The sequence below is a fragment of the Chelonia mydas genome, chromosome 9 (genome assembly GCF_015237465.2).
Source record: "Chelonia mydas isolate rCheMyd1 chromosome 9, rCheMyd1.pri.v2, whole genome shotgun sequence".
In the NCBI taxonomy this organism is placed as follows: Eukaryota; Metazoa; Chordata; order Testudines; family Cheloniidae; genus Chelonia; species Chelonia mydas.
In genome coordinates this window covers 376,489-397,852 of record NC_057855.1, presented here as the reverse complement: position 1 = coordinate 397,852, position 21,364 = coordinate 376,489, and the positions used below count along the sequence as shown (strand labels likewise).

Sequence of the window (21,364 nt, the reverse complement as noted above, 5' to 3'; positions counted from 1 at the left end):
ATCATTAGGCTGTATTTTCCCCTGCTTATTAGCTTGATGGCTTTGTTTACCTGGATATAGCGTGTATGATTACCTGCCTTGTGGGTAGGTGGCATATGTGCGCATTTGGTGGAAACAACTCGTGGCCCTCAGAGACCAAGTACAGGCTCTTGCCAGAGGGTGTTATGAAAGCCAGTACTATAACTGGGTTCAAAAGGGAGCTAGATAGATTCATGGAAGATAGATCCATCAATGGCTATTAGCCAGGATGGGCAGGAATGGTGTCCTTAGCTTCTGTTTGCCAGAAACTGGGATTGGGTGATAGGGCATTGATCACTTGATGATAACCTGTCTGTTCATTCCCTTTGGGGCACCCACCATTGGCCACTGTCAGAGGATAGGATACTGGGCTTGTTGGACCTTTGGTCTGACCCAGTATGGCCGTTCTTATATCCCACCCCTAGTGTAACAGACTCTGTGCTGTTGAAAGTCTTGGGGAAGGAAAAGCTGGAGCAAAGGGAAACCATCCCGTAGTTGGGACCCTCCTTTCAGATATCACGATATCCTCTCACACTGAGTATAACCCTCCAGGAGAGGGTATCTCAGTTATTAGGAAGAGACAAGTAATAGTAATGCGGGATTCGATTATTAGAAATATAGATAGTTTGGGTTTGTGATGACTGAGAGAACCACATGGTGAATTGCCTGCTGGATGCTAAGATTGCAGAGCTTTTAAGACATGTAGATATACTTATGTGCAGTACTAGGGAGGAACCAGTGGTCGTGGAACCAGTGACATAGGGAAAGGTAAGAGAGGTTCCGGAAACCAAATTTAGGCTGCACGGTAAGAGATTAAAGTCAAGGACCTCCATGGCATTCTCTAAAAAGCTTCCAGTTCCATTCAGAGAGCCAGTTAGATAGGTAGAACTGCAGGGTCTCAATGCATGGATGAGTTGATGGTGTTGAGAGGAGGGATTTAGATTTATTAGGAAGTGGGGAACCTTTTGGGAAAGGAGGAGCCTACACTGGAAGGGCGGGCTCCACCTAAACCAAAATGGAACCAAATTGTGGGCATATAAAATTAAAAAGGTAAAAGAGGAGTTCTTAAACTAAGAGCTAGGGGAAAGCTGACAGGTGTAGAGGAGCACATGGTTCATACAGTGACATTCCTTCGGGGAGGATTTATTGAAGGGGATTCTCTATATCTTAGTAAAAGGAGAGAATAGAAGTTGAGAAAGTAGAGGTAGGAGCTGAAGAGTAATAGACAAACGAAAGAGTCCCAATCAGTTATGTCACAGAGAGGCAAGCAACTGAATATTGACAAAATGCACAAGTGCTTGTATACAAAAGCAAGAAGTCTAAATACTAAAATGGGTGAACTAGAGTGCCTGGTATTAAAGGAGGAAATTGATATAACAGGCATCAAAAAAACTTGGTACAACAATGATAATCAATGGGACATGGTAATAGCATGGTACAAAATATACAGGAATGACAGATAGGCCACGTTGGTGGAGGAGTGGCACTGTATATGAAAGGAAGCAGAGTCAAATAATAGTGAAAAATCATAAATGAATCAAACTGCACCATAGAATCTTTATGGACAGAAATTCCATGCTTGATAATAAGATTATAATAGTAGGAATATTCTGCTTACGACTTGACCAGGATGGTGACAGTCTAAGAGGTGAAGACAGCTGGACCACTCAGTAGCAGGAACCCTAATGTAAATTACATTTAACATCATTCAGAGGGGGCAAATACCAAAGAAAATGACACCTTTGCATTTAATTTCGAATAAGGGAACTATACAAAAATGAGGAAATAAATGGAAATTATTTATCCCTAGCCTCTGTTTGTCAGAAGGTGGAGATGGATGGCAGGAGAGAGATCACTAGATCCCTACCTATTAGGTTCACTCCCTCTGGGGCATCTGGGTTTGGCCACTGTCGGTAGACAGGATGCTGGGCTGGATGGACCTTTGGTCTCACCCAGTATGGCCATTCTTATGTTCTAAATTAAAAGGAACAATCACAAGAGTGAAATGCCTGCAAGCTGCATGGAAACTATTTAAAAACACCATATTTAAGGCTAAGATTTTGTCACGGTTATTTTTAGTAAAAGTCAGACAGGTCATGGGCAATAACTAAAAATTAACATAAGTCCATGACCTGTCTATGACTTTTATGAAAAAATAACTGGGACCAAATGGGGCTGAGCCTGACCCCTGCTGCATGAGGGAGGGAGGTGGCTGGGGCTCCGGGTTCTCCTTGGTGCCCGCGGTGGCTGGGAGTCCCGGGGGCCCACACTACCCATTACGGCTGAGAGCTCTGGGGCTGGCGGCTGGGAGCTCTGGGTCCCCCCATGGCAGTTGGGAACTCATGGGGCACCCCATTTGCTGACAGCTCCAGCCCCACCACCCCAGGGCTGGAGTAGAAAATGTCCCAGATTCCATAACATTTGTGATATAATTTTAGCCTTAATCATAATAGATGCTCAAACTAAATGTATACCCCAAATTAAAAAGACAGACTGTCAGAGGACTGAAAAAAGGCCATCATGGCTTAATAGCAGAGTAAAAGAGATGCCTACAGTCAAGAAGGCATCCTTTTAAAATTGGAAATTAAATTCTACTAAGTAAAATAGAAAGGAGCATAAACTCGGTCAAGTCAAGTGTAAAAGTATAATTAGGGAGGTCAAATAATAATTTGAAGAATAACTGCAAAAGACAAAACAACCATTTTTTAAAAAAATACATCAGAAGCAGGAAGCCTGCCAAAACAATTAGTGAAGCCACTGGTTTATCAAGGTGCAGAAGGAACACTCAAGGAAGACACAGTAGTTGTGGAGCAACTAAATGACTTATTTGCATCAGTCTTCACTGCAGTGGATGTGAGGTAGATTCCCACACTTAAGTCATTCTTTTTAGGTGACAGATCTGAGGAATTGTCCCAGATTGAGTTGTTGATAGAGGTGGTTTTGGAACAAATGGATAAAATAATAAGAAGTCACCAGAACCAGATGGTATTCACCCGAGAGTTCTGAAAGAACTCACCTATGAAATAGCAGAACTACTACATGTGGCATGTAACCTATAGCTTAAATCAGTCCCTCTATCAGGTGACTGAAGAATAGCCAATGTCGATTTTTTTTTTAAATGGTTCCAGATGCGATCCTCGCAATTACAGGCCAATCAGCCTAACTTCAGTACCAGGTAAATTGGTAGAAACTATAATAAAGAACAGAATTGTCAGACACATAAATGAACATAATATGTTGGTGAAGAGTCAGCATGGCTTTTGTAAAGGGAAATCAGGTCTCAACAATCTCTCAGAATTCTTTGAAGGTGTCAGCCAGCACGTGGACAAGGGAGACCCAGTGGATAGCATGTACTTGGACTTTCAGAAAGCCTTTGGCAAGGTCCCTTTCCGGAGTCACTTAAGCAAAATAAGCAGTAATGAGATCAGAGGGAAGGTCTCTTGTGGATTAGTAACTGGTTAAAAGATAGGAAACAAATGGCAGGACTAAATGGTGTAGAGAAGGGCAACAAAAATGATTAGGGGTATGGAACAGCTTCCATCTGGAGAGATATTTACATTGCAACAGCCCTGGGGCTGGGCTGATTGCCAAAGCTATTCCTGCCCAAATGTGTACCATAGATTGTTAAGGTGGCTGGATATATCAGGTATATCCTCAGTTGTGGGCAGGGTGGATAAAAATCAATGATTTAAAAAAAAATCAGATTTTTTAAAATTTAAATTGGATTTTTTGGATAAAAGGCTTTGAGGAAAAGACTTATCTAAAGATAGTTTTAATTAAGATACATTATAGCTCAAAGATTATCTCATCATGGAATAGGGATTATAAATTCTAATTCTATAGTATGAAACAATATATTCATGTAATGTTTAAGAAAAGTTTTGTAAATGAGTTCCAATAGTTGGTGGATTAGGGACCCAATTTTATGGGGTTCCAGGGGCTTCTGTATAGATTATTTAGGTTAATCTTTCTATCTACCCAATGGGACTCAGTGCTCAGTCCAGAAGATACCATCAGAGATGCTTAGTTTTGCAGTTCTCAAACTGTGGATTTGTGTCTCCAGGGATAATATGCTTGTTAACAGCAAAAATGTTTTAAAATAAATAAATAACTAATATATAGAGGTGAGAAATAACAGACCTCAACCCTATTGTCCCTCTGCAAATATGTGTACACAGAGTCAATCCCTTACCTCTCTCTAAAAGTGCAAAGTTTCAAAAAGTTCAATGAATAGAAGATTGTTGGGGGCAGAATAAATCTAGACAAAGAGAAGAAGTCTGGAGATAAATGTGAGAAGGGAGGGACAGGCAGTAGAAACAAAAGTGAAACTGTTTGAGCAGCATATTCCAGAAGTCTTGAGGTCTTTCTGAGTGTAGCCTTCATTGATTTGAGATCTACCATACCATTCTCTCACTAGAAGGGAAAACCTATAATGGCAGAAAGCCATAAAAGAGACCCAGTTTGGGAATATTTTAATGAAGTTTCTCTACCTGTGGGTAAGACAGGCATGTATGCAAAATGCAAACAGTGCAACAAAGAAATGCAAGGCCCAGTTGCCCGAACGAAACAACATCATGAGACGTGTTCCTTCTCAGGAGGAAGCTGCGTTGAAGACGATGAAAGGAGCATGTCTGAACATGCAGGATCTTCAGGTTGGTAAACTTTTTTATTTCATAGTTCTTTCTTAAGGACTGCCTGTCTTCCTTCTGGACTATTCTTGAATTCTCACGTTTGAGCAAAAAAAATGTAGTTGTTACTCTATGGTACTGTCATTTTAGATGCAGTTGTGATAAAAAATAAATAGCTGAAATAGGCAGAACTTCCTTTTTCAGTTTCACCTTTAAAGTAGTACTGTGTGTGAGTGAATGCAATGAGTAATACTAAATGAGCAGTATGGTAATAATAATTAAAAAACTGCATTGACTTATTTTGTTTAGGAGAATCCATCCTCAACATACAGGATTCTGAAGACTATCCACTTGCAAGATCACCATCATTTTCTATAGTTTCAGAGTTATCTGCCAATGATAGTTTTTCAGTCACACCATATATGTCATATAGCCACAGTATATCACCTAGCAAAAAGAAAAAAAATCTCCATCATCCAGTAACAACCATAGATAAATTTGTGATAAGAACCAGCAGATTACAAAAAGCGTTAATTGAGGAAAAAATTGCCTGATTTATTTATGCAACAAACTCTCCTTTCTGTATGATTGAGAACCCACGCTTCATTAACATGGTTCAGTCATTAAGACCAGGATACAATCCACCCAGGATACAGTACAGATGTCGCAGGCAAATTGTTGGATAAAGTGTATGAAAGAGAAATTGAGCAGTATGCAAAAGGTCTAGAGGGTGAAATTGTTAACCTGAGTCTTGATGGATGGAGTAATGTCCACAATATGTGCTTGTGTGACGACAGAAGGAGGGAATGTCCTGCTTACAGAAACAATTGATAAATCAGGAAATGCACACCCAGCAGAATACTTACAAGAAGTTGCAGTAAAAGCTATAACAAACTGAAAAAAAATTTCAAATGACAGGTACGCAGCTTGGTCACAGACAATGCCAAAAATGTATCCTAGATGAGAAGAAATTATTTAGAAGAGAGTCGCAAGCTAACAACATATGGTTGCAATGCTCATTTGATGCGCCTCCTAGCCAAAGACTTCAGTGTTCCAGAAATAAAGGCTAATGTTGTTGAAATTGCAAAATACTTCCGTAACAACCACTTTGCAGCAGCTGCTCTGAAAAAGGTGGGAGGAACCAAGCTAACGCTCTCACAAAACGTGAGATGGAACTCAGTAGTGGACTGTTCTGAGCACTGTATCAAGAACTGGCCTAATCTGATGATAGTTTGTGAACAAAATCGTGAAAAAATAGATGGCACTGTCACAGCCAAAGTTCTGAACAATGGCCTTAAGAGAAAAGTTGAACACACGCTGAGTACTTTGAAGCCTATTTCTGTAGCCTTGCACAAAATGCAGGGAAATAGCTGTTTTATTGCTGATGCCGTTGAAATTTCAAAGGAACCGAGTGAGATCTTAAAAGGAGAAATCTGCAATGACAGAGTTAAATTACAAGCATTAAAAAAACGAATGGGACAAGCACTATCTCCAGCTCATTTTCTTGCAAATAATCTCAATACTCGGTACCAGGGTCAAACCTTAACTGCTGAAGAAGAGAAGTTGGCTATGACATGGACATCCAGCAATCATCCCTCCATAATGCTAACTATAATAAACTTCAGAGCTAAGGGTAAACCATTCAAGAAATATATGTTTGCTGATGATGTTTTAAAGAAAGTTACACACCAGTGAACTGGTGGAAGTCACTTAAGCACTTGGATTCAGAGACGGTTGAAGTAATAATCTCACTTTTAACAGCAGTAGCTTCTTCTGCCAGTGTAGAAAGAATATTTTCTTGCTTTGGAGTAATTCATTCCAAATTGAGAAATTGTTTGGGACCCGAAAAAGCAGGAAAGCTGGTTTTTCTTTTCCAGATTTTGAACAGACAGGAAAATGAAGGTGAAGACGACTGAGTTAGCTGCAGAAGCCAATATTTAAAGTTTCTCATGTTGACCTGGCTGACATAGTTGATTTAATCTTTTTTTTAATATTTCATTTAACTATTTTAATTAAAAACAATTTGAACAAAAACAAACCTGATTTTAAAGAACTTGAATGTTTAACTAAATTCAAAAATTCATATGCTTGTTTTGTTAAAATACTCTGTTTGCTGTTGAAGAAAAAAAATCCAGAATACATAACGTTGTTGTTTTAGTTAAATAAAACAGTTTAAATGTATGTTTGGTGGTGATCTCCTCCTAAAAGAGCATGGCAAGAAAATCTTCCAAGTATTAATGATTAACCTGTTGAATTGGAGATAGTTCACCTCCCAATGACTTCATAAATATCTGCTTCAATTACCTTTGGTAAATGAAATAACCAATAATTCATTTTGTGATATAGCTGTAAAACTAATCTGAAAAGTTTTCAGAATAAATCACTTAAAAATGTGTAGTGTGTAGCTTCTAAAAACGAAACCTACATCTATCTCTAAGTTGTGAAGAATGTATATTAAGGTTATAACAACCAACGAGAATGCACTTTTATGGAGAAATCCCTGATTAAATCAAGTCTTCCTGACTAGTGATTTAAATCAAATCCACCCTGGTTGTTGGTAATGGGTAAGTGAGCTTTTCCGTGCTCCAAGGGATGCAGTTTCTCAGTTTTTGTACCTCCCTTTTACCTGAAGGTTGTTGTACCTCTACTAGGCTGCTGATGAGCTCTGTGCTAGTTTCAGTGGGGCAAATGATGCTTCTTGTTTGCAGGTATTCCAGTTCCTTCTTGAGTGGCTCCACAAGGGGTAATGCAGTTTTGTGTTTTGATATTCTCATGGGTTGCACATAGGAATGCCACTTCCAACTTAAGCTTGTCCTTTAAATGTATATCTCCTTGGAATATGACCTTTATGTCATTAGAATCTGTCCTTTTCTCTGTCATGTTGAGAATTTTCTCGTGCTGTCCTGCAACCAAATCTATGGCTTGCACTGCCCTGCCTTGAACTACATTGCAGGTTGTTTCACAATTCATCTGGAGCCGCATTTGTTATTGATCTAATAGAATATTTGCAAATATGGAGGTTGAATAGCTGACAGTTGCTTTCTCCAGTGCATGTACATTGAGAGACTTCAGATTTACCATGGTCACACTGAAGATAGTTTCTGTTTCTTGTGTCACAGCATGAACTGCTGGATTTTTTTTCTTTGGTAGATTGGTTTTCCACCCTCCTTGCATCATTGCCCATAGTCTGGACATTTTTCCAGTACATATTCTAGACTATGATACCTCCACTCTCTGTTGGTCTGTCTCTGTCCTGCCCTTTAAGTTCTTTTGGCTTCAGTATGTGTACTTTTTCTGTATTGGTGGCTGTTATTGTTTTGATCCTTTCCTGGGTTAATTTTGACAGCCTTTGCTATTTGGACGCATTTCTCCAAGGTTTGATCTCTTTTTATCAGCAATTGCTCCCTTAGGTTATAATCATGTCCCACAAACAGCCCTTTCTCTGGAGACATAAGATTCCCTGATCACAGTTACATGTGGAAGCCAAGGTTCTCAGCTTAGTAACATAAGTATCTGTTTCCTCTTCTGCTTATTGATTTCAGGTGTAAAAAAACCCCGACCTGTTCTTTCTCTACAGTCTCATTCAGCGGGGAGCACAGTATTCACCCAACACTCTGCTCAGCTGTTCTAGTGTTTCAAGCACTATTCCTGGCTACAGTCAAAATGTGTTGAAGTATGGTAATGCAAAATTAATACACCCAGTAGTAACACAGTACAATAAACATCTAATTATAATTAGTTCATAATAGTGTTTCTATATCTAGAGTGAAAGAAACTGGATTTTAAACTCTTTTTTTTCTCCTTATGTTGTCACTATAGGGTGGAATTTGGGTTATTTGGCACATTTAGTGTGTGTTTACATATCTTAATATGTTTGGATTTAATGTAACCTTAACTTTGAATGTCATGAGTTTGTAGTGCTTAGATAATTATAACGTCCCTATCATGTTTTTACCCTAAATTTATAATAGATTCCGGCAGTGGGAAAAGACTTCAGCGGCTTCTCCAGTAATGGGGAGCTGCCAGAGCCTTTACCTGCTGCAGTGAAAGACTCTGACAAAAGGAGGCAGTGGGGAAAGGTTCCAGCAACTTCCCCTCTGCTGAGCCTTTTCTTGCTGCCTCTCCCTGCCAGAGCCTTTCATTGACCTGATTACACACTGCAGTTTGGACACAGCCTACTTTTCACTGTGGTGTGTAACTACACTTACATTAGACACTGCCACAAGAGGTCTGCAGTGTAGATGTAGCCAATAAGAAAAGCTAGAATCCAGGCTGTAGGACTTCCCTGAAATAATTTCTGTTTGAACTAGAAAATATGTTCAATATGCTTTGATCCAGTTTCTGTTAGAAAGTCTATGGCCTGTGTGAGCGGTGGGTTGGGCACACAGTTTAGACTCCCGAGGACCAAAATGCTGTTGTCTAAACTTGTTGGGCTTAGTACAGGGATATTTGGATGAATTACAATGGTCTGTGCTATACAGGAGGTCAGACTAGATGATCTAATGGTCTTTTCTTGCCTGAAACCTTTGAAATTATGGCAGTAGGCTCCTGTGAAAATCCTAGCCTTTATGTTTGTTAACATTTAATGCAAAATGTAAGAGGTAAAAAGAAAAGCATTTTCATATGGAATAGAAACAATTTCAATATAATGTACACATTTTTCTACAAAGAACAAATAATTATCAGTACTGTTGTCTCTCACATTTTAAATGAAGAATATATACATGCAGTACTGTGGTCACCATTTTATTTTAAATTGCCAAGTTTCCACAGTTACTTTGCCTTTTAAGTATTGGGAAAACTGGTATCTCAGGTACTGTGCTGTGGCAGTGTTTACAAATCCTGTAAGTTTTTTTATATGATGACAGTTTTGCATAAATGTTATGGAGGGGTTTAGTTTTAGCTAATGTTTTTCAAGCTGTGATTTTTAGGGTGTTAAGAATATAGGAAATGCACTGAAGATAGTAATTACTATTTTGTATTAATGTACCTTGAAAGCCAATCTAATGTGCAATGGGGCTTTATAATATTAGAGAAGAAAACTGCGTTTCACTAGCAATGGAAATTGACTTAGCATTCAAGTCATCCACTTAATGTTAAAACAACAACTAAATCTAGATTCATAGATGATTTGGGCCCAAAGGGACCACTATGATAATTTAGTCTGACTTCCTGTATTACATAGGCCATAGAACTTCCCCAAAATAAGTCCTTGAACATATCATTTAGAATAGCATCCAATCTTGATTTAAAAATTGTCTGTGATGGAGAATCCACCGTGACACTTGATAAATTATTCCAATGATTAATTATTCTCACCATTTAAATTGTATGCCTTATTTCCAGTCTGAATTTGTGTAGCTTCAACTTCCAGCCATTGGCTCATGTTACACCTTTCTCTGCTAAATTGAAGAGCCTGTTATTAAATATTATTTCCCCATGTAGGTACGTATAGACTATCATCATGTCACCTTTTAGCAGTCTCTTTGTTAAGCTAAATAGATTGAGCTCCTTGTGTTTATCACTATAAGGCATGCTTTCTAATAATTTAAGGGTTATTGTGGCTCTTCTCTGAACCCTCTCCAGTTTAACAACATCCTTCTTTAACTGTGATAACTACAATTGTGATCCAGCAACAACCTCAGCCAGCTCTTTTAAACTTGTTAAGATGTGGGTGCAAGTTGTCTGGACCAGCTAATTTAAAAATGTCTGTCTTTAGTAGCTTCTGTTTAACACCCTCCAGAGCTGCTAATTAAATGGAAAGAGTGTTGTCATCACCATATGATGAGACTGTATCATCTGATTTTTTCCCAAATGAAGAACAGAAATATTTAATGGCCATCTCTGGCTTTTCTGCATTATTACGGATAATTCTACCATTTCCACCAAGTAATGGATGAATACTGTTGTCAGGAGTCTTTTTCTTCCTAATATATTTTTTTAACAACTCCCTTATTGTCCTTAACTTTGCTAGTCATAGGTTTCTCCTAGTGTCCCTTGGCTTCTCTTATTAATTTTCTACAATTCCTAACTTCTTATTTATATTCATTACTATCAGCTAAAATCTAAACAATCCAAAATATTTAAAAACAATTGTCTCTTGGAAGAGCTTTCCAAGGAAAAAAAGGAAATCCGTGATACCCAGAAAATGGAAGCAAAGAAGGAAGCTAATAATAAATTACTAATAGAATGGGAAGTAGATTGTGCAGATAAAATGGTATGTGGAATTTAATAATCCACTGATAAATGTTAAACTTAATTGAACATGTCAGTAATTAGGAAAGGTATGAAAGTAATGGCTAACCATGAAAATATCCATATCTGAGCAATGAGGTTAGTTGTGTGAACCCAAATATATTGAAGAGCACTGATGGAGGAGGAAGCCTAGTGAGATGGACATTACAGTAGTATTGTATTCTAATAAGAGTACTTCATGGATTTTAGCCAAGGAGTGAAATGTCACATGTTTATAATAATCAACAAGTAAAACTGACAAGTTACCAACTGAGTTAATGTGAACACTCAATTTTGAAATTAAAATGAAAAAGAAGCTCTCGGTACATTCTGGAGATATACTTTAAATAGTTGATCTGTAGACATAGCAAATAAGATAAACCAATAGGAATCTCTAAGAACATAACCAAAATATTAGTCATACGTGTTTAATTAAAAAATTATACTAATTTTGTATACTGTATATACTGTTATACAGACATAGTCTTGATATTTGCAGACATCAGAAAAGTAGGAAAATTTAAACCTCATAATTGTCCGTGATAGAATGGTGTTTGTCTGTGTAGCTGAATTATGAACAGAGTTCTGCAGCATTCAACAGAAACATGACAATAGGAAAAAGTCCCTTTACAAATGTCATGAAAACAATGGCTACAAAAGAAAGATATCTAACACTATACAGGAAGACTCTGAGACCTCCAAAATAGAAAACAAGTAATACAATAGATGAGAATACTGTCTTAAATACTGTGGCAAATTGCCGGCACTACTATGATGGGTCTTGCACTTTCTCTTCTTGGGGGTGGGGGAAGGGTTAAGAGCACTGTTTCTTGCCCCTGAACTGGGATATTAGCTGCCCCACTAGTGTCCTAGAGGAGGGGAGTGGAGAGGGAGGGACCTGGGCCTGCCCCCTACTCCGGGTCCCAGCCCAGGGGCCCTAGGGATAGCGGTACCTTGATCTAGCAGTTCCTTCCCCTAGGCTACTTCCCTCTCCTGCCCTTCAGCTTGTGGGGCTTCCTGCCCTCCCTCTGCACAAACCAGGTGTCCCTTTACCTGGTGTCTTGGTGGTCTTAGCCCACCGCAGCACTTCTCCAAACTCTCCTCTGCTTCCCTCCAAACTGCTCTTTGGTCCAACGCCAATCCACTCTGCTTCAACTCCTCCAAACTGCTCTCTGCTCCAACACCAAACCACTCTGCTTCAACTCCTCGTCTTGTCTGATTGAAGCAGGGGGGGGTTATCAGGTGACTCGCTTCAGGTGCTCTAATTGACTTCAGGTGCTTTAATTAATCTATAGCAAACTTTCTTCCCTCTAGAGGGAATAAGGCTCCCGTCTAACACACTCCTGCTGCCCTCTGGCCATGCTGTATCACATATCCCGCTCCCCTGCACAACACTATGGGCTTGGACTACTTGGGACGAGAGGTAGTGCTGTTGTGATAGGCCATCAGCCTTGCCGTGTTGGCTTCCGGCCCTATGCTGTACCCGGAAATGGAAGGGCTACCGGGATAGGAACCACCTAGTCACCCTTGCATTCTTCTCCTTGTTTCTGTGCATCCACTGGACTGGGGCGTGGTCTGTCACGAGGGTAAACCGCCACCCCAGTAGGTAGTAGCAGAGAGTCTCCATAGCCCATTTTACCACTAGACATTACTTTTCAACAGCTATGTACTTTTGTTCCCTGGGGAGGAGTTTCCAGCTGAGGTACAAGATCGGGTCTTCCTCCTCCCCTACCATCTGCGAAAGGACGGCTCCTACCCCTACCTCTGAGGCATCTGTTTTTAGGATGAATTCCCTCTCGAAGTCTGGGGCTGTGTGTATTGAATGGCAGCAAAGGGCTGTCCTTACATCTGCAAATGCTCCTTCTGCCGCATAAGTCCACTTTACTATCTCAGGGCCGTGAGCCTTTATCAAATCCGTCAATGGCCCTGCTCTTGTGGCGAAATGAGGTATGAATCTCCGATAGTATCCTACTATCCCTAGAAATACTCTGACCTGCTTTTTGCGGACTGGTTGAGGCCAACCTTGTGTTGCCTCCACTTTGTTCCATTGGGGTTTCACCAGCCCTCTCCCTACTACATACCCGAGGTATATGGCCTCAGCTAGTCCTATCACGCACTTGAGAGGGTTGGCAGTGAGGCCGGCCTTCCGCAGGGCATCTAGCACCATTTCTACTTTTCCTAGGTGCATTTCCCAGTCAGGGCTATGGATGACTATGTCATCTAGATAGGCAGCGGCATACTTGGCATGGGGTCGCAGCAATTTGTCCATAAGTTGTTGGAATGTTGCAGGGGCCCCATGGAGTCTGAAAGGGAGGACAGTGTATTGGAACAGGCCATCGGGTTTAGAGAAGGCAGTCTTTTCCTTGGCATTCTCGGCCAGGGGAATTTGCCAATATCCTTTGGTCAGGTCCAGAGTGGTTAGGTATCGGGCCTTGCCTAACTGATCAACTAGCTCGTCAATGCATGGTATCGGATAGGCATCGAATTGGGATATTTCATTCAATTTCCGGAAGTCGTTGCAAAACCTCAGGGTGCCGTCAGGCTTGGGGACTAGGACGATAGGGCTGGACCACTGGCTGTGGGATTCTTCAATAACCCCAAGTTCCAGCATCATCTTCACTTCTGTCCTAATTTCTTCCCTTTAGCTTCCGGTATTTGGTACAGTCTTACTATCACCCTTACTCTGAGACTGGTGACAATCTGATGTTGGACCAGTGTTGTACGGCCCGGCTGTGTACAGAACAGGTCTTGGTTCCGTTATATCAATGATCTCTGTTCGTTGTTCTGGAGTTAACTCAGGAGATATCTTCACCTGCCCCTGTGGGTCGTCTGTCTGGGGTAGAGCTCCCCGAATGACCAGTCACGTCTCTCGGTCACGCCAGGGCTTCAGTAAGTTGATGTGGTAGATTTGCTCTGGCCTTCGGCGGTCTGGTTGTCTGACCTTATAGTCCACCTCTCCAATGGCTTCCAGTATCTCATATGGTCCATGCCAGCTGGCTAGCAATTTGCTTTCTGCTGTCGGCACTAGCACCATCACCCGTTCCCTTGGCTGAAATCTCCGTACTTTCGGCCGACGGTTGTAATATGTCTGCTGGGCCTCTTGTGCTTTTTCCAAATGTTCTCGTACTATAGGGGTTACTTGAGTTATTTGCTCTCTCATCTGTGTTGCATGCTCAGTGACATTCGTTCCTGGGTTGGGTTGTTGTTCTCAATCTTCCTTGGCAATATCTAATATTCCGCGTGGGTGGCGTCCGTATAGTAGTTCAAAGGGAGAGAAACCAGTGGACGCCTGGGGGACTTCCCATATAGCAAACATTAGGTACGGTAGAAGGATATCCCAGTCTTTTCCGTCCTGTGCTACCACCTTCCAGATCATACTTTTAAGGGTACAGTTAAACCGCTCGGCCAGTCCATCTGTTTGTGGATGGTAGACTGAGGTCTGTATGGCCTGGATGCGGAGTAGGTACATAAGTCTTTCATTAATTTTGACATGAAGGGGGTTCCTTGGTCTGTCAGGATCTCCTTAGGGATGCCCACTCTGACAAAAACCTGGAGTAGTTCTTTTGCTATTGCCTTGGATGTGGGGTTTCTTAAAGGAATGGCTTCTGGATACCGCGTGGCGTAGTCAAGGATGACTAATACGTTTCGGTGGCCCTGTGCCGATCTTTCCAGTGGGCCCACTATGTCCATGGCTATCCTCTCGAAAGGGATTTCAGTGATAGGCAAAGGTACTAATGGGGCCTGCAAGTGAGGTCGGGGGCTATGCAACTGGTATTCAGGGCAGGAGGCACAATAGCGCTGGACCTTTGCATGTATTCCTGGCCAATAAAACCTTCTTAGGACTCTATCCAGTGTCTTGTCTACTCCTAGATGTCCCCCAAATAGGTGACTGTGAGCTAACTCTAGTACTGCCCTTGTGTGTTTCCGTGGGACTAAGAGTTGCTCTACTTCTTCCCTTCATATTTGCACTATCCTGTACAACAGATTGCGTTTGAGCACGTAATATGGCCTTGGGCCTTTGGTCTTTCCTTGCATGGGTACGCCATTTACTTCCACTACCTCCTCCCTCACATTTGCATACAGCGGGTCATTGGTTTGGTCCTGGGCAGCCTGACTCATCAACAGACGGTTAGTCTCCTGCTGCATCCGAGTTGCCTCCTGTTGGGCAGTTGCTTGGATCCAGGTAGCCTGCTGCTGGGCTGCGGTGGCTTGTATTAGGGCCTTGACCATGTCATCCATCTTAGGGATGGGAGGGTTTTGGCTAACCCTGGTTTAAGTCCCCAGCACAAAGATCCCACCCCGACACCACGTGCGGCAAATAGCCAGCACTACTATGATGGGTCTCACGCTTTCTCTTCTTGGGTGGGGGTTCAGGGCACCGTTTCTTGCCCCTGAACTGGGGTATTAACTGCCCCACTAGTGTCCTAGAGGAGGGGAGTGGAGAGGGAGGGACCCGGGTTCGCCCTCTACTCCGGGTCCCATTCCAGGGGCCGTAGGGATAGTGGTAAACCACTTGAACTAGCAGTTCCTTCCCCTAGGCTACTTCCCTCTCCTGTCCTTCAGCTTGTGGGGCTTCCTCCCCTCCCTCTGCACAAACCAGGTGTCCCTTTACCTGGTGTCTTGGTGGTCTTAGCCCACTGCAGCACTTCTCCAAACTCTCCTCTGCTTCCCTCCAAACTGCTCTTTGGTCCAACGCCAATCCACTCTGCTTCAACTCCTTCAAACTGCTCTCTGCTCCAACACCAATCCACTCTGATTCAACTCCTCCAAACTGCTCTCTGCTCCAACACCAATCCACTCTGCTTCAACTCCTCCTCTTGTCTGACTGAAGCAGGGGGTTTTCAGGTGACTGGCTTCAGGTGCTTTAATTGGCTTCAGGTGCTTTAATTAATTTATAGCAAACTTTCTTCCTTCTACAGAGAATAAGGCTCCCGTCTAACACTCCCCTGCTGCCCTCTGGCCAGGCTGTATCACAATACCATAAAATCTAGCAAAGTTGAGGCTAAAGTTAGGCCTTGTGGTCTTTGAGGTGATCAAATCCTTCAAAGCTTTGTGATAAGCTTTCTGTAGAATGGACATCTTTGAACCCAGATTTGAGAAACAGAGGAAGACTAAAGAAGTGGCAAAATCTGTGTAATGAATCAGCTTTGAAGCAATTGAAAGTAGTAAAATGACAGTTAGAACTTAATATAGTTTCTTTGAAAATGGCATTAACTGTGACCAGCTTATTTAAAAATATTATAGAGGAAAACATCTTGTATTGCAACAAGGAATTGGCATTAACAAGTAGTTGCTCATTAAACTGACAATTTTAGAAGCACACTCAAACAACATGGTTCACGGAATAAGTAATAAGATCTCAGTCCTACACTACTTAGCTGTCAATGTCATACAAATCTTTCAATGCCTTTTAATGAATCCTTACTCTCCTAGAAAGTTGTGACTTTGTCTCAACTTCCAACCAGCTAACTGTTAAACAGTTTTCAGAGTAGCAGCCGTGTTAGTCTGTATTCGCAAAAAGAAAAGGAGTACTTGTGGCACCTTAGAGACTAACCAATTTATTTGAGCATAAGCTTTCGTGAGCTACAGCTCACTTCCTCGGATGCATTCAGTGCCTTTCCTTTCCTTTTTGTTAAACAGTGCTTCATTTGGGCAAAAGGATCATCTTCAAACACAACTCCTCTTTGCTTATCTCTTCAACTCAAACCTTCCATCTGCCTATGATGTCTATAAAGGTGGTATTTACTTTTTAATCTGAATTTTCTTTCTCTTTATATCACTCCCACACATTGCTTTCCTCAGTGCAGTGTCAGCTGAAGTCCTCACCCATGCCTTCATATAATTGAATTCACTTAAGGATTGACATTAGCGGGGAAAAAAGAGTACAACAGACTACAGGATTCACTCTTGAATTTATCAAAATCAGTGCTTAAGTCACTTTAAGCCCCTGTAGTCAGATGAAGTGGGAATGAACTGTTTAAACACAGAGAAAAATTAAAATGTGATTAGAGAATTGGACTGCAAATGAGGCCAGAAGTTATGGACAATATTGCTTTGAGATCAGAAGATCTGGGCAGTTGTGTGTCCAACTTATAAGATTAAATGAATCAAATAAGGCATGAAAAAGAATTACAAAATGCTCATAGAAGTGAGGTAAAATCGTCTATTTCCAGTAAAGGAAACACAAGATAAATATGACAAAGACCAGAGTTTCAATTTCAGTAGGTGACTGACAGGGGCACCTAGAGGGCAATAAATAATAGAAACTGAAGAACAAGGTAGAGCTAACTGGGTCAAATGGTACTCAAAAGTAGTTAGTAGTAGTAAACAACTGGCAATGAGTACGGAGGTGTCAGTAGAGTATATCTACAAGGTATCAGGCTAATCATAGAGATAAATACCAATTTGGGGATAGTTGAAACTATGAGGGGAGGTGAGGTAAGGTAAGGTTCCTGACTACCTTAAACAGTCGGGTGGAGGCATCAAGAAATCCAAGCCTAACTTGAATGAGCTGTTATTGCTGACAAAGGGTTGAAGCTATGCTGTTTTGCTTAGACACTGGCTTAGCAACACAGCTGCTTTGAAGACATTGCTTGGAGCACCCCTACCACAGCAAAAGGAGCAAAAAGCTACTGCCAAATTCTACTGAACTGTTAATGGGTCTTCATACTCCAAGAAAGACACAGGATTTCAACTCCAACACAGTCAGTAACAGGCATCTCACCTTGGGGTGAGGAAGCTTTCCTCTTAACTTCCACTGAATGCATCCGATGAAGTGAGCTGTAGCTCACGAAAGTTTATGCTCAGATAAATTGGTTAGTCTCTAAGGTGCCACAAAAGTACTCCTTTTCTTTTTGCGAATACAGACTAACACGGCTGCTATTCTGGAACAATTCCTCTTAACTGCAACTCATTTCTAAAGACGGAAACATGCTACACCAAATCCTGGAACAAAACTTTGAAAGAATATATGAGTTTTAAGTTTAATTTACAAAATATTCTGTTTTATTTTATTCTTTTTATTGAGGGTTTACAAGCTATAATAAATGACAAATATTACTGTGACTGTTGAGTAAAAGTTTAAGTATTTTTATTAGTTTCCAGTGACAGACAAGATGCAGAATTGCCATTTCCCTGCAGCCACTTAGCAGGAATAGGTACAGTGGCAAGGATGATCGTCTCAGCATCTCTTTAGATTAAACATAAAATAAATCATTTCATCTCTAGAGATTTTTTCATTTTGTTCAAAGTCATTAAAGAAGATTATTGCTCCAAAGTATGTAGAACTTGTATGTTTAACATGCATACAGATACATCAGGGGGTTTAAAAACTTAAATCTAAATCAGCCTGGCTGAAACTCAGATTTTAAGTGAGTGTACAGTACGTAATCTAGTGGTTAGAGTAGGGGGTACTCTGGGAAGCATACAAGCTTACAGGGGAATTTGAATCAATCTGCAGAGAGGGGAGTAAGCCATCAGAGTACTGAGCAAATGTTCTGTGCTATGTGGAGTGTAAAATTCTACAGAACGTTTTTTCTTTTTCCTTCATTTAGGTTAATGGCACGGATGCAGATTATGAATATGAAGAAATTACACTTGAAAGGGTAATAGTCTAAATGCTATTCCATAAATTGTATTTGGAAGGAAATTCATACTATTTGTATATGGCAAGATTGGCCTCTTGACTGCCTGCGGTTAAACAGCAATGCTATTTATTTTTAGATCTATTAATTTAACCTAAATATGAAATATATTGAATAGTGAGTATGAAAGGGGCACAAATTTTATTGCTTTTGCACATGCTTTATATTCTTAATTTAATACTTGTTAAATACTGTTCGGATAACTGAGCTGGAACTTCCATAGCCATTCCAAAATTGCTGTCTTGTGAGTTTTGATAATTATATCAGTACAGTTTAGACCAGTGCTTAATTCGTGCCAGGGCATGTGAAGCTTGAAGTTCATAGCCCTGGCAACCCTGGGCTTGCTTCATCAGTTGTGAAAGTAAAAAGATTGCTTGAGCCCTGGCATCTGTTTAATTACAAATTAAGCACTGGTATAGACAGCAGAAGTACTGAAGTCTGTCTACCAGCTGCTCTTGTATTTTAGCTTGGGTGAGACAAAAATCCTTAGATGTTGCAGTTAAACCAAACATTTTGATATCTGTACATATATTAGGTCATGACTTGATTTTCTTATCTACCTACCTAATAAACATTTTAACAGAATACCAGAGAATTCATTAACAGTATAGTATATTGTACTTTACATTGTAGACTGAAAATCTAATCTGTAATATTAAATGGTGATATTTGACTCTGTATTGTTGCAGTGCTCTGGCAATATAGTTAATTTAAATAAATTAGTTTTATTTTGTTTTTGAGATTTTCTGACATTTGAGTACTGTGAAAAACTCAAATGGTTTAAAAAAAAATCTCAAAACCTTAAGCATGAAAATGGCGCTACAGTTCTCATACACATTGCTCTAATGGACCCTTATGTTGCAGTTAAAACAAGCATTTTTACATCTATGTGCATTCCAGATTCTGTTAGACTCGAGCAGTGTATATGGCAACTGCAGTGATATTTTAGTGCTCAAGATTTCTGGATTTTTCTTAACAGTTTGAGCATTCCCCATTTAACAATAAAACTCATTTGTCATTGTTATAATTTCCATTGTCCTTCCATGAGCTTGCATTCCACTTAGAGCCATAGCATTATCAAACAAGCCCTGCAGCTTATTTGTAAATGACAAATAAAATAAACAGACTCTAAATCTAGCAGAGTAGTAGTACTCAGTAAATAGCAGAGTGTGGGAGACCCAGATTTTGTCAATGCACCTAGCCTCTTTTATAATCAGTTAGCAGAAATGGAGGTGTTCAACAGAGACCCTTCTCATTCAAGCAGTAATGTTGACAAGCTCTAGAATATAAATTTCAGTTCATATCTTAATGAGGAAAGGAGAATTTATATTTCTGTTATGATGTCTTGATGTGGAGAGTGGTGATTTAAAGCAAGGGAAATAATGGAAATTCACAGCTTCATCTGTGGTGCAAACTGTTTACTCCCCTTTTGTCCCCTGGGAGGATTTGTGGGGGTAGGGAGCAACAAATATCTTTGGGTAAAATAGCGTATAAAAGAATCCAAAATTAATAGAAAGATTTTGTACTTTCTCCTTTACCTCAAAAATAAATCTGAAATGAAATGAAAATATTAATACTTCAGTGACTGGAAAAACAAACATGTTATAGAGACACAAATGATGTAGCCACAGTAACTAATTCTTCTCTCTCCATTTGAGAATTTTTAAAATCTCTTTGAGCTGCATAATTGCAATATTTGTTCTAGTTTGACTAAGTTCACAAGTGAAGCAAAAGTGGTCTCAGTCTAGTCCACTCATTTATCCACTTTATAAAACTGTCAGCCATGTGGCCATGATTACTCTACTTGGCAGAAGACAGATACTGAAACAGCTTCTGTGTTAGTGTAAGACTGAGACACTTGAACAGAACAAGGTGGGAAAGCATCTCTAGAAAGTCTCTAACAGCGTAGCTTTATAGCACAGTAATTTGCAGTGTGAACCACAGACGGTTTAGGACATAATATAGGCAAGTCAGCAGTGAGCTGATATTTAAAATCAAATAGAGTAAATTTAGATCAGGCTTAAAAACATATACTTTAACATTCATCATGTTTTATGTTTTCCACATAGTTTTTTCCCCTTTGAAACTATAACAGGAGGAGAGAAGGGTATTTGCTGAAAACAATGAGCATGTGATTTCTGCAGAGCTTATGGGATAAGAAAGTCTATAATTTATAGCATTTCAACAAAATATCAGGCGCTTCACAGAATCAGACATTCCAGTTCCTGCAGTGTGTGTGTGTTTGGAGCGTTTTTTCAACCGATGGATTCTTTTGCCTCAAAAGAGGAAACCACAGTAGCTATTATTGATTAGTTGTTATTGTTAACATGAACATTGACACAATCTGACTTGTTCCTGTAGCGATAAACAAATTGGAGTTTACACCATAGTAGAAAATGTTTCTCTGTTATTTTTGAAAGGCATGTCAGTTTCTCACCATTTTTTCCAAAATAATAAAAATAAATGTTATCCTGTAGTACATGATATAGGCTCAGCAGCGTTCCACTAGGAGTGGAATTATATCTGTTTGATAAAACATAAAATGTTTTCTCTCCTGATTTGCTTTTACCCTACTTATTTTTAAAAGAAAATTATGCAACTAAGTGATATTTATTTTTCAGGGAAATTCAGGGCTTGGCTTTAGCATTGCAGGTGGTACGGACAACCCACACATTGGGGATGACTCAAGTATTTTCATTACAAAAATCATAGCAGGGGGTGCAGCTGCTCAGGATGGAAGATTACGGTATGTCAACTGTGTTATTGAATGCAGTGCCTTTTATTAGAAGGGAAAGGACAAAACATTTTCATGTGGTTTTATTATTTTTTCTTCTACTGCTA

At 40.2% G+C, this 21,364-nt stretch overlaps 1 protein-coding gene across 34 annotated transcripts in view; it reads left to right on the top strand.

The window, feature by feature from the left end:
• DLG1 (discs large MAGUK scaffold protein 1) overlaps window positions 1-21,364 on the top strand; it is a 428,647-nt gene that overhangs the window by 207,520 nt on the left and 199,763 nt on the right. For 18 of the 34 annotated variants that reach the window (XM_037909601.2, XM_043523145.1, XM_037909598.2 and 15 more), the window contains 2 exons: window positions 18,434-18,484; window positions 21,145-21,269. The exons of 2 other annotated variants lie outside the window; for them this stretch is intronic. In XM_037909601.2, the coding sequence (XP_037765529.1) occupies window positions 18,434-18,484; window positions 21,145-21,269 (176 nt within the window). Of the gene's footprint in view, window positions 1-4,613; window positions 4,671-8,228; window positions 8,325-18,433; window positions 18,485-21,144; window positions 21,270-21,364 lie in introns of those variants that run through there. 14 more of the 34 variants (XM_043523144.1, XM_037909596.2, XM_037909589.2 and 11 more) reach the window with 3 other exon arrangements.